This window comes from Saimiri boliviensis, chromosome 12 (genome assembly GCF_048565385.1).
Source record: "Saimiri boliviensis isolate mSaiBol1 chromosome 12, mSaiBol1.pri, whole genome shotgun sequence".
NCBI lineage: Eukaryota > Metazoa > Chordata > Mammalia > Primates > Cebidae > Saimiri > Saimiri boliviensis.
The window spans coordinates 86,248,937-86,262,194 of NC_133460.1; the positions used below are offsets into that span (position 1 = coordinate 86,248,937).

At 45.8% G+C, this 13,258-nt stretch overlaps 1 protein-coding gene across 7 annotated transcripts in view; it reads right to left on the reverse strand.

The window, feature by feature from the left end:
• Positions 1-13,258, reverse strand: part of FBXW4 (F-box and WD repeat domain containing 4) — an 85,188-nt gene that overhangs the window by 50,702 nt on the left and 21,228 nt on the right. For all 7 annotated transcript variants that reach the window (XM_074382777.1, XM_074382776.1, XM_074382774.1 and 4 more), the window contains 3 exons: positions 12,916-13,101; positions 12,342-12,474; positions 7,232-7,326 (listed from right to left, as the gene is read on the reverse strand). In XM_074382777.1, coding sequence (XP_074238878.1) covers positions 7,232-7,326; positions 12,342-12,474; positions 12,916-13,101 — 414 coding nt within the window. The remainder of the gene's footprint in view (positions 1-7,231; positions 7,327-12,341; positions 12,475-12,915; positions 13,102-13,258) is intronic.

Here is a 13,258-nt window from a genome sequence, read left to right on the forward strand (position 1 = left end):
GCTACAGAATTTATGGCTCCCCTTCACCCTCCTGCCTCCCTCTCTGCCTCATCACCCACTGAAATTTAAAGAGAGAAAAAAAAGAAAACTAATTTTAACATTAACTCCATGCTTCCACCTTGGGATGTGATTGCTAAATTATCTGTTGGCAGAACAGTGATCAAAGGTGGAAAAACACAGGCGCGTTGCACACACAACCCAGAAAAGTCAGCAGCAGTTAAAGCAAGAAAATGCCTTTCTCCCTTCCTGATGAGCAAAGAGTGGAAGAAAGAGTGGTGCAGGTGGGGACTGGAGCCAGGAGGTGTAGGCAGTGGGAGGAAGGGAAAGATGACTGATGGGTCCAGTGTGCTCCCAAGGCCCTGTCTCAACCTCATTGGAGAACTTCCACACTCTACTACCCATTTTGCTTGTCGGTCTCTCCCATCAGACTATGCTGTCTAGTTCACTGTTGTCTCTCTAGTGACTAGAACATGGTAATAATGCTTAAGCAGTATCTGAAGAGAGAGAGACAGAGAGAGGAAGGTGGGTATCAAGGAAAAAAGGAGAGAGATGGGGAGACAGAAACCAAGAAAGAAAGAATTTAAACACTAGACTGAGGGACAGAAAGACATCCTTGTTAGCAGGGGGCCAAATCTGGACACATCAACTCTGTATCCACAGTATTCAGCTGTCTGCAGCAGCCTCTGTTTCTACTTGTAGGGTTTCATTTAAGTCAGCTCTTGACAAGTGGGCCGATAGTGCTGGCCAAGGAAGGAGCTGCTCCCACAAATGGGGTCTGGGCCAGCCAGAGCTGGGAGGGTGCTGGTCTCAGGCCAACAGCTCAGCGCACGAGCCTCCCTGTGCCTATCCTGCCCTGGGTAATGGTAGAAATCCAGGGTCTTGAGGCATTGAAACCGACCCCTGTGGTATTTGGTCCTCGCTACTGGTGGGTATGACTGCCTGAGAGGCTGGGATATGCATGAGCAATGAACTCCAGATGGAGGGCACTGTACTGAGATTTAGCAGGACCTGACTTCAGTGACATCCCCACACTGATCCCTTTCCAGTTTTAGCTTGCTGCCAACTGAACCAGCTGGCCCACCTAGAATTACCTGAAGCTTCCATCTTTCTGTGGGTGTCGTGATGCCCCTTCTAGCCACACCAGCCCCGGGGCCCTCCATGGTGACTTTGTGCCTATGACTCTCTCATCACAGGCAGGAAGCTCCCTCCTCTACTCTGCAGTTTTGCAAAGGGGGAAATCAAGCCACTCTATGACTAGCTCTTCAGGTCTTCTTTCTCTAGACAAGATCCAGAAGAAAATACCTAGTCTGCCCCTGACCCTGGGAAAGGAGAAGAGAGAGGTCCCCAGGTCAGCTACAGTTCACGCCATCAGGAGGATCAGCCAGAATGCAGAGCACTACAGTCATCCACCTGAATCTTTCCTCAGGTTATCAAGATCAGGTAGCCCCTTTACACCCAGCTGTCCACAGTCAGCCAGAAAAAGAAAAACTCAGAGGCACAACCTTTGCTTTTGATTCTTCTTCCCCTAGAAACATTCAGTGAGTTATAAAGTCCAGAGCCAGAGGACTGCTGCACCACTGGGAACCAAAAGAATCTGAACTGCAAGTTAGCTGCCTCGTTTTCCAATCTTCCAAACCTTTCTGTCAGAGAAAACTCCAGATGCAATTACCTTTCACTAAAGAAAGACGTATTTCAGCGGGCCTGTGAATATGCGTCTACCACACACACAACAAACAGTAAACCCTGTAGCTACTGGGAACAAATACCCTCCTTTCCCCAAAACCCACCCCCTTACCAAACAGTACACAGTGATTGCTTTCCTTCCAGACTCTCCCTCACCTCTGGGAGAAATGAAGCAAGAAGGGGCAGCTCCTCCATCAAAACCCCCCAGAGGCTGCAACTCACTTTACAAATTTGAATCGGTACATTTCATGCAGACTTGGACTAATCCCCCCAAAAACAAACAGGCCACCACAGCAAGCAAAGTTACACAAAATTATATTGTATATTTAATAACAGCTAAGTCAAGTTTCTACACCTATACCACTCATATATTTCCCTAATGACAGAAGCGGGAGAGAAGAGATTAAAACCCAAGTGTCATGGGAAGCCTTCCTGACCACACTCACTCACACGATAGCAAGTGTCCTTTGGAGAAGGGGAAAGGGTTCTGCTGAGCACCTTCTTTTTCTTGGAGGGCAATAACTATGGTGTCTGCAGAGGAAAGAGAAGCTGCGGGCTCCTCTCCCTTCCCCTCAGGCAAACAGGGTAGGTAGGTCTACAGATTCACTTTACCACATGGCCCCCATGGCTTGCTTGGAGGGGGCCTGAAAGCTGAAGATATATGTGCATTCACACCCCGGAATGGTGCAAGCATTCACAGCTACCTGAGTGAGCCCAAGCCTCAATCGTATGCTGCCTTCTCCCACCCCTCCCTGTCTCAACTCTGGCTCCAGGAAGAGAGAATATTCACAGATCACCACAGAGCCTTTTATGGGCCACAGCTACCATCCAAGATGCTGGTGAATAACGCACAGCAATGACCAGAGGCCTGCTTGTGGTCCTCCTTCAGCACACAGGACATGGCAACAGGCTAGAAACCTGGGTACAAACTACTGCCTCTTCTGCCCTGTTCCACATATGGCCCTGCATCGATCTTATTTTTGCCTTTGCCCAGAAGAGAATGACACTCCCCTTCCTCCCCAACCAGGCACAGCCTAGGTTAAGGCACTTGGTATATAGTCTGGCAATCATTACAGCCATGTGTCTGTTGTATCCCTACCACTGAATAAGGTCCTTGGGGAAGCTGCCATGTATCAAGTGTTCAGTAAATACGCAAGGAGTGAGGTGAAAAAGGTGAGAAGGGGAGAGGGAAAGTCAAAGAGAATGAAGTTAAGTGTTTACTATTTCTACATTTCCTTACATTTTAGTATTTACTGTATTCAGCTGGAAATAATTTTTAAATGGCAATAAAACATATTACACATTTTTAAAAATCTGCTTTTTGGCCAGGCGTAGCCCTGTTATCTCAGCCCTTTGGAAGGCCAAGGTGGGAGGATCACTTAAGGCCAACAGTTCAAGGCTGCAGCGAACTATAATTGTGCCACATACTCCAGACAAGACACTGTCTCAAAATAAATAAATAAATAAAAAGTCTGCTTTTATGTGTTACTCATGGGAAGTCGCTCGAATTCCATGTGATCTCAGGAGATTGTATCTCTGAGACCTATGAGCTGAAGGTATTCCTGCCCCACAATTACACTTAGACACATGCCCCTCCACCCCAGGCATGACTCTCAGCATCTCATTCCTGGGCCGTCTTAACCTGTCCTTCTATCAGTCAACCAACAACTCCAGGTGAGACCTCCTCTACAGGAGGAAGGCTTCTTTTCTAAGTCAGGAATCTTAAAAACAAGATTACCGGTGTTGAACAAGAAAATGGGTAGGAGAGTGTGAGGGAGGCTGAAGAAAAGGTCCTTGTCTGCCACTTTCCTTTGAGCATATTGGTTCTCCTTTGGTGTTTTTTGAGTATCTACACATGGTTCTAAGTACATAACCAGTATTAAATATCATCCTCCATGACTCTTTACAAATCAAGAACTCAAAGTCAAGGAAGGAAGGAAAGAAGATATTTGGACACAGGACAGATACTCGCTTTTCTCTCAGTCACAAGGACCTCAAATTAAGCCTCTGAATTGAGGTTTCATGTTTCATATAAGTACCTGAGTAGATACATAAGAAAAGAAGGTAGAAAAGTTCCAGCATCAAAGATAAATAAGATGAATAGGTGTGACAAATTACTTTAAATAGAAGAGATAAACTGAGAAAAGAGCTGTGCTAGGTCTCCTAACTGTCCAGGTTCCTCCTAACTGCATAAGGGAGCAACAAGGGGCTGAGAAATTGGCAGGTAAACCAGGAGTACTTGCTCTAGGGCCAGTACACTGGCTGCCCACATCCCCTCATGTTCTCCATGAGGAGTTGAGAGTCCTATCACACTAGTGACACTGACAACCATACTCAACAGGAATGGTGGCAGGGAGGGGAACTGAAGGCAGTCATTGAGGGCAGGAACACTACATGGGGAAGAGAGAATCCTACAGCATCCCCACCTCAAGAAGACTGCAAAAGAGCAGTGAAACTCCCTGGGGCCAGGAGGAGCCCAGGAAAAGGGTAGAGTCTCAACAGCAGCTGAAGACACTAAGCAAATGCTACACCAGGCAAGAGAGGACTCTGGCTGACATTACATTATAGCCCTTTTGGAAGATCACTTGAGGCCAGGAGTTCGTAACCAGCCTGGGTGATAAAGTGAAATCCTGCCTCAATATACATAACACACATATATTATAGCCCTTTTAGCTTTTCAGAGTATTAATATTTTCATATAGATTATTTCAGATCACCTTCGCAATTATCTAGTAAGGTCTGTAAAGGAAATAGTATTCACATTTAATATGAGGAAACTCAGGCTGGGAGAGGGAATGATTTGCCTGAGGCCACACTGGTAGTTGAAGGCAAAGCAGAAGGCATTTCCTAGACTGCTCTAAAGAACAGACCTTGAGGCTGGGAGGCAATGTCTTTTAAGACTGAGAAAATGGATTAGTTTACTGAAAGGTTCAAATTCATGGTCACATTGAGAAGAAATGGACCTAATAATGAGGTAAAACCGACTGCAGTATATTCTTTAGGTAAGAGAAAAAGGGGCAGAGATAACACTGGCATACACTCTGGTCATCTAATGTAAAGAGAGAATCTCAAACACAAACTATTTTTTAAAAGATTCCAAGATCTCATCTGTGGAGTTAGGGCAGGTGTCCCCAAACTTTTTACACAGGGGGCCAGTTCACTGTCCCTCAGACCGTTGGAGGGCCGCCACATACTGTGCTCCTCTCACTGACCACCAATGAAAGAGGTGCCCCTTCCTGAAGTGCGGTAGGGGGCCAGATAAATGGCCTCAGGGAGCCCGCGGGCCGTAGTTTGGGGACGCCTGAGTTAGGGGAAGGCCGTCTTAAATAATTATGAGTCAGGAGCTGACAGAGTGAAAGAATCATCCCAAGGCTGAGGTGGGAAGATTGCTTGAGCCCAGTTCAAGACCACCCTGGACAACATTATGAGATCCCTCTCAAAAAAAAAAAAAAAAAAAAAACCATCCCAGGGTCAAGAAGAGGACATGAAGACCCTGAAGAAGACCGTGAAGAAAACATAAAGCCCAGGTCTTCACCAAGGATGAGACACATCAAGGACCTAGCGGAGGGTCTGGCACAGAGCAAATGACTAGTAAATGTTAGCTGCTAGTAGTAGCAGCAGTCATATACTAGCAATAGTAATGTTAGAAAGCTAGGTCCTTCCCCAAAGCCAGTCTTCCAGTTGTGGCCAAAAACCCAAGCTTAGTTTACTGTGATCATAAATGCTTTCCAATGATGAGGGCAGACTCAGTCCTCAATCCTTTATTGACACCATCTTCAATAGTTGCTGTGCCCTATTCTGCTAAGGGGTAGCCTAACATTCCAGAGCAGGAGGCTGGAATAGAGAAATGTAGGGTAGGGGTGCAGGGCAGAGCCTGTTTGTGTTTTGGCCTCAATCCATATGCAGGAAGCATACGGACCATCTCCAGCCCTGAGAGCTCTCAACCACCACCTCCACTCCAGTCTCCCGAAACCAGCAGAAGTCCACAAGCAACCGCAACCATTAAGACAAAGTCACTAGCACACCTGTCACTTCTCACTGGCCATAGTACTTTCCTTCTATCCAGCCCACGGATGCCCAGGTCTGGCTAATTGGCTTTCAAAAGGGCAGCATTAGGAAGAAAATGAGGAGGAGACAAAGCTCGATGGCTCCATTTTCCACCCTCTGCTCCCACACACTTAGCTTCTCCACTCCCTGCTGGTCTTTCCTTCCCTCTTTCCTACGATTGCTAGAATGATTTGTTTTGAACAGCGACAGGTTTATAGGTTAGCCGACACCTCTGCTCTGTGGAATTTTAATTAACTTCTCCCATCGTCAATATGCTAAGGAACGGGGTCTCCATTCTCTGGGGTCAGCAATGTGTTTCAGGTCCTGCTATATCAGCCGTCAAATTGAAGAATTAATGACGTGGCTAATCGGCTCTAATTCTTAGGAAGAAAAAAATTTGAAAGGGAGTTGTGGAAGGGAGCAGAAGGAGGGGTGCAGGCTCCATGGGGTGAGAAGAAAAAAGCTGAAGGGCCTAAGCAAAGTGGGTAGGGCCAAGTCTCTTATAAAATAAGCGAGTGACTTAAAGCTGGAGGGTGGCAGCCCTACAGCTTTCACATTTCCATTTGAGTAGGGAGTGAAGGGTAGGGAAGTGGATGAAGACCCTAGGAAAATATTGTGGTACAACAGGTACAGCAAAGTCTATGTACCCTGCTGGGGAGGAAAGGGATTGTCTTGGTTCCAGAGGGCCTCAAAAGTGGGAGTCGGATGCAAACCTAACTTGTTCATAGGTAAGGTAAGAGAACTAACAGTCAGGACCAGGTACAGTGGTTCATATACTTTGGGAGGCCAAGATGGGAGGATCACTTGAGGCCAAGAGTTCAAAACCAGCCTGGTCAACATAGAAACACCCCATTTCAAAAAATGAAATAAATTAAAGAGAGAGAGAGAGAGAGAGAGAGAGAGAGAGAGAGAAGTAACTGTCAGGCTAAAGGCTAGGGTAAATCCATCATCAAAATCTCACACTTCTGCTACAATAATCAATGTCACTACTTCTCCACACACGTCTTTGTTTGAGGACCCAGATGGATCTGGGCCCCAAGCCTCTCCTGATGACTTAAGTCTATAAGGGATACTCCAGAGGACATTTTCCAAGGAGAACAAAGCAGACATGTGAGTTGTGAGAGTAAGTTGGATGCTGTCAGCTCCGAGGGGTGGTGAGAGGCCTCTGCTTTGGAAACAACCCCAGAGGACAACTGTTTCAGAAGGGACACTCCTGGTAACGGCTGGACTTTTTATCATATCCTCATATATTCCTATATTCTTTCCTTAATATTTCTGAGGTTAGATGCTTAGGAAATTCACATTTAGAAGTTTATCTCAATCCCACGCATATATGAAGTGACCTAAACACCTCAAATCTCTGGAGGATTAAAAAATCTCCAAGACAGTGGCTCAAAGCAACCTAGAATACACAAGTGGAAGATTTTCTAGCTCATCTGATCTAGTAAAATAAAAGCATTATTATACAAGAGAAAACCACATCCAAATATGTCTCCCTTACCTGAGTAATGGGCTGATAGCAATGGACCAGACTCGGTCTTCAGTCTGGATGGTGTGTAGGCACTGCCCCAGTCGGCCTGAGGCCAAAGGCCACACCTGGAAACAGGAGAGGAGATGCTCTCATTGGCATTGCCTGGGATCAGTGGGGAGGAGAGGTGCTCTGGGAGGGGTGATTACTGGAGGTAGAGAAAGGGGGCATCTTTCCTGCCCTGCACACACAGAGCTCAGGTATCAGCAGAGGGCCCTCTGCAGCTTCTGGCTCACCTACCCACCCAGATAGGCCCTAGCTCTCCATCCTAACCACCCTCTTTTACTTCCACTGACAGCCCCCACTTACCCGGCAACTTTATATCGGGGAATCAGAAGTTCCACATTCCTCAGCTGAGACTTGACTGAGAAGAAGTGGGTGGGTGGGGCTTGCCTCTTTTGGCAGCTTTCCTATATTTGTGGATTTTCCTTTCTCCTATCTCTCACCAAGATTTTACTCTGGAGAGGTAGGCAGAGGGAGGAAGATCAAGGCACAGTATGGGGGGACAGCAATAGAATTAGAGAGAGAAGTAAAAAGAAAGATGCAAGGGAAGGAAAGAATGGAAGAAGAAGAGAGACTTCCAAGTGGGAAGGTGGTATGTTGTTGTTTGTTTGTTGATAATGCCCAGGATCCAATACTATTCACATCAGCAGGGAATTTAGCACCTAGTGTCACCAAAAGCAGCAGAAAAGCTTAACTCTGTTAAGCTTCCATATCTCCTACAGGTTAAAAATATTGCTTGGAGCACATTATCTGGTCCCTATCAGTCAGGAATGTACATTAGCAGCCACTCTGGGCTTAACTCTAATCAACACTCACAGAGCCCTCTCAGCAGTCAGTGCATTTAGAAATCTCCCATTAAGCACAGGGCTCCCCCTCACCTCACCCTACCCTAGATGACACACACAGGGACATAAGCCTCTAACCAAACAGAAAGGAAACCTCGAACGTACAGGACTATCCCGAGACAGCAGCCACAGAGGGATCCAGAGGCAGCCAGATGGATCAATGACCTCTTAAGGTCCCAGCAGTGCTATAAGGGGAACACACAAAACTCAGGCAGGACCTTAGATGGAAGAACTTTAAAGAAAACATTCCTCGAGTTTAAAGGGTAGGTGATGGAGCGGGGGTGGTCCTGCCTTCTTAGGGTCACATGATAACTCTTCCCTATAAAAGGAGAAAGTGTTTCTTAGAGTTTGTGTGTATGATGGGGGTGGGGGATGGGATGATTGTGTGAGTTACTTTTCCCAACACAGTGAAAAGAAAATAAACGTAACAAGAAGATCCTAAATGAGGAGGGACAGAACACAAAGGTAAACACCACAACTTTTCCTGAGTGCCATGATTCAGGCCTACTCTTTGGACTCCATAGTCAGTCCCCTTTGGCAATAACTAGATACATTTTCAATGTACTCTTTTGGGCAGCCCAGCTAAGAAGAGAGCTTTGCCTTTTACCTGACACAAACTCCCTGGGAGGCAGATTCTTGCTGAAAGGGTGAGGAGACACTAAGGACTCCGATTATAAAATCTATGGGGACAGCCTAGGCCTGAATTCACTAATGTCCTCCATGGAAAGGGAAGATTGATTCCTAAATTCTGCAAACCACAAAATAAGGTTCCTGGTCTCCAGGAGTGGCTTAGGAAGCATGCCACCAATTCTGAGCATGATCTTAGGAAAGTGGCCCTCCTGGCTTGGCCCAGGAGCACATCATCCTCAAGAAACATGAGATTCCATCCTGGCACCTGAGGGACAGGAGTTGACAACAATATGCTGATCCTATCTTTGCCCTCCATGGCCAAATTCAAAACAGATCCATCCCTAGAAAAGATTCAGTGGGAGTAGACATTTATACATTTCTTTTAAAAAGCAGACTGGTGATATGCACCACAACCTTTAAAATGACCGAAGCCTTTAACTCAGTAATTTTGTTGCTGAAAATCTATCCTAAGAAAATAATCCTAAAACAAAGAAAAACCTAAATGGTAAAATATTACCTGCATCCTGCAGTTGCAGAGAAAGCATGCATAGGATTTGGCATCTGACCAATCTGGATTTGAACCCTACTTGTTATTATTATCTTTGATCTTAGGGATAACTTCTTAGCTCCCGTTTCCTCATGTGTCTAATGGGAAATGATGCCTATCACAGGGTTATAGTGTGGAAAAGTGGAGATAAGCATAAAGCATCTAGCACAGCAGCACAGTATTTGGCAGGTATCAGGCAAACAATAATGGTGGTTCTTATTACAATAAATCTTCCCTTCTAAGCCAGATGTAATCTGATCTCTCCACCCTCTAAACTTTCTGGCTCTTTCCCTAGAGCAGGCATCCCCAAACTTTAACACAAGGGGCCAGTTCGCTCTCCCTCAGACCGTTGGAGGGCCACCACATACTGTGGCCCTCTCACTGACCACCAATGAAAGAGATGCCCCTTCCTGAAGTGCGGCAGGGGGCGGATAAATGGCCTCAGGGGGCCGCATGCAGCCCGTGGGCCATAGTCTGGGGATGCCTGCCTTAGAGCTTTATACTTCACAGTCCCAGCCACTTCCAATCAGCTGCATGGCCAGGTACACACATCTCATCTCACCCTAAGGATAAGAGGCTGTGTCTTCTTTACCTCTGAAGAGGCCAGGTGCCTCACACACAGTAGGCACTCGTAAGAAAGAATAGAGAAATAAAGGAGGATATGAAGGAATGGTTAGTACCAGCCCAGGCTCATTAAGAACATAAGTTACCATCTGTTCATATCTCAAGCTAGGGCTGGCCCCACTAAAGCCCACAGACACAATCCAAGCTAAGTAAGTCACAGTAAATGTGAAACTGGGCTTGTGGGCAGGGGAAGGATAACTTCTAGGCCCATTTGCTGACACACCAGCAAGCATTTTGCTCCTGTTAGCACTATGGAACCTAGATACTAGGAAATACACAAGACACTATTGGGCCTCCTGCACTACCAACCGAATTGTCAGCAAAGTTCCTGCAGCAACCCTAAAAGACCAGGCCTGTGCAGGCCCTGGCTAGGGCTGTTGGACACAGGCCTTGAGAACTTAGGGTTCTCTGGACAGTCCCTAGCTCAGACGTCTTGCAAAGAGATTGTTTTACTTCCCTTTACCCAACAAAATAAATATCTTTCCTAAAATACAGTGCATATTCGGGGAACTCCCAAAAATAGATGGTTACAGGCAAATATTGTAATTCTTATGAAGGTTCAGGTGTATTAGAAGCCTGGAGAAGCAGCTGTAAAATTTCAGATGCCACTGAAAAGAAATGATGTTTCAGTTATAAAAGACAAACTGAGAACACTAATGTGGAAATGGCTCAGGATAACAAAGGTGGCTGGATGCAAAGATAACAACAGAGAGGAGGGAAACCCAGGCAGCATCTGGAGAGCCAGGAAAGACGAGTTGGCGGAGAGGTCAGAGGGGAGCCACAAAACAGCTGACCAGCTTTCAGGACCAGAGAAGAGGATTCTGTCACTGACCTAAAAGAAATCCTCAGAAGAAAGAAGAAGGACTGTGGTGCCAATTTTAGAAGGAAGTATCTATGTTAGATCTTTTAAAAAATCTAAGATACTAAATAGGGCTACATCAGTACTTAAAACATGACACTAACCCAATACCTCAAATAAATTTGCTATTATTCTTCACCTGGAAGCAGTCCATGCCCTCAGATTGCTACCTGTGGTTATAAAGCTTGGTTTTATACTGCTCTGGGTATCAGGCCACAGAGAACAGAAGAAAGAGGTGTCACTGAAAAGGAGGAACTTGGGGAAGCCTGAAGCCATGACAGGAAGATGCTAGAATAAGACAGGAATACCTAGGTCACACATGCCACAAAAGATTTCTATGCAAATTGACTTTTAAGCAGTATAACAGGTTTAGGCCAGGATCTTTTCAAGGAATGGTACGAAGACAGTGACCAATCAGAAGCCTAAGTATGAAGAAAGGTAATAGGAAGCAAGTGACAGGAAATTCAGTTTCGTGTTGGTTCAAAAGATTTGCTGGATTTTTCTCAAGCTTTCTGTGCTTCTGTTCATTCTCTCTGACAGAGTACAAAGTAAGGAAGAAAATAGTAAAGGGAGGAGAAACTTCCATAAAAAGAAGGGAACATATTTAGCCCTTCTTTTTACATAAATTAACAATATTTCTATATGGATGTGTAATCACCAGAGGGTACATGTAGTCAGAGAAGTTTCTGAGTAAAGATTGCAATTTCCCTCTCCTGAGTCCTCTCCCTATGTGTTTTAGAGGCCCATTTGCTGACACACCAGCAAGCATTTTGCTCCTGTTAGCACTATGGAACCTAGATACTAGGAAATACACAAGACACTATTGGGCCTCCTGCACCACCAACCGAATTGTCAGCAAAGTTCCTGCAGCAACCCTAAAACCCAGGCCTGCGCAGGCCCTGGCTAGGGCTGTTGGACACAGGCCTGGAGAAAAATTTCTCTGTCTCCCAGGTGGGAGCCTATCTGACCCAGACATAGAGGAGTTCATGAAGTAAGGGTCATGCTATTTATCAGCCCCACTTTCTTTTATGCTTTGGTGGATATCTGTGGACCGGGCAATTTGGCAAAGACGCAACAAACACCACCTCTCTCTCATCGTCTCTACTGCTTACTGACCACATCACTCTCCAGAGAAGCAATGAAAACACATTTTAATTATCAGCCTGATTGCTTATAAACAAGGTGGTGAAAAATTAACCTCCCTAAACAGAGAGCAAGCAAAAGGAGGGAGATTTTAAAATAAAATATTAGGGTCAGAACTCAACCCACAAACTTGAGGAAACGCAACTCAGGGAGGAAAAGCTGCCAGGTCCTCTGTTTTTGAGTTCACGCCACATTGCAAGTAAGTGGCAACCCTCCCAGCCACTGTCCACTCCTTTCCCAGTCCAGCTGGCAGGGACAACTATTGGCATGGCAAGCTGCATGCCAGAGGCACATAAGTGAGTCCTTTATTGTGTCATTTTCTCCCCTGCCCCCAGCCAATGCTCTCAGCCAATCCTGGGACTCGGGGCTCTATCCACCCTACTCCCTATAGACAGGAGGGAGTAATAATATGTAAGGGGGAGACCACCTCACCTTGGCTGTCCTGTCCCTGGAGCCACTCACAATGATGCCCCCTTTGCAATCCACACAGTTCACCTCCTGTTCATGAGCCGAGTACTTGACAGTGAAGGTGCTGTGAATCTTGTGAATGCCAATCTTCCCATCTCTAGGAGAGAAATAAGGAGCCGACCCCCCAAAAACCAATTATTCTCTCTGTAGAAAGAGAACAACTCTCCAGAAACAGCCCAAGTCTCCAATGACATCCAAATTTGCTAAGCATTTGGCAATTCAGCCCAGTAAGATGCTGAGTTTCTAGATACCTTTACTTCTTCAGCACATTTGGGGCTGAACAGAGCTGAGAGACAAAATAAATTTTCCCCTGGAGAAGATCAAAACCAGCTTCACTCTTCATTAGAAGCTCTTACTGTTTTCCTTCTCCAGCTAACCCTATTAACTGTTTTTGGTAAAATCTCTCTGCTTTAAATGGAAAACCCTTCTGGTCTCCCTCCTCATCCCTTTGGAGTTAAGACAGAAAAGTCAGAGGCAGGCAGAATGTCCCTGAAGAATAAGATGGAAAAGGGTGGAAGGAAAAACCTGCAGCACTTACCCTCCTGCACTGACAATATGTGAGTTGGCCAGCACAAAATGGCAAACATCCTCATCATGCCCAGCAAAGACTCCCAGAGGCCGACGGTTCAAGCTGGCACCATCTGGACGGAACTGGTAGGCCAGGATGAAATTAGCCTGAGATATGTACAGAGAATCATCCTCTAGCTGCATCCAAGGCATCTGACTAGAATGATGGAAAAGAAAATTTAAAAGTTACCAAGATACAGTATGAAAACTCAACTCCAATCTTTGAACAGACTAGCCAATCCCCAACTTAGCAAGGATAATCAACAAGGTAATTATCTATACTTGATACCCTCCTTCAAAATTACCTACCCCTC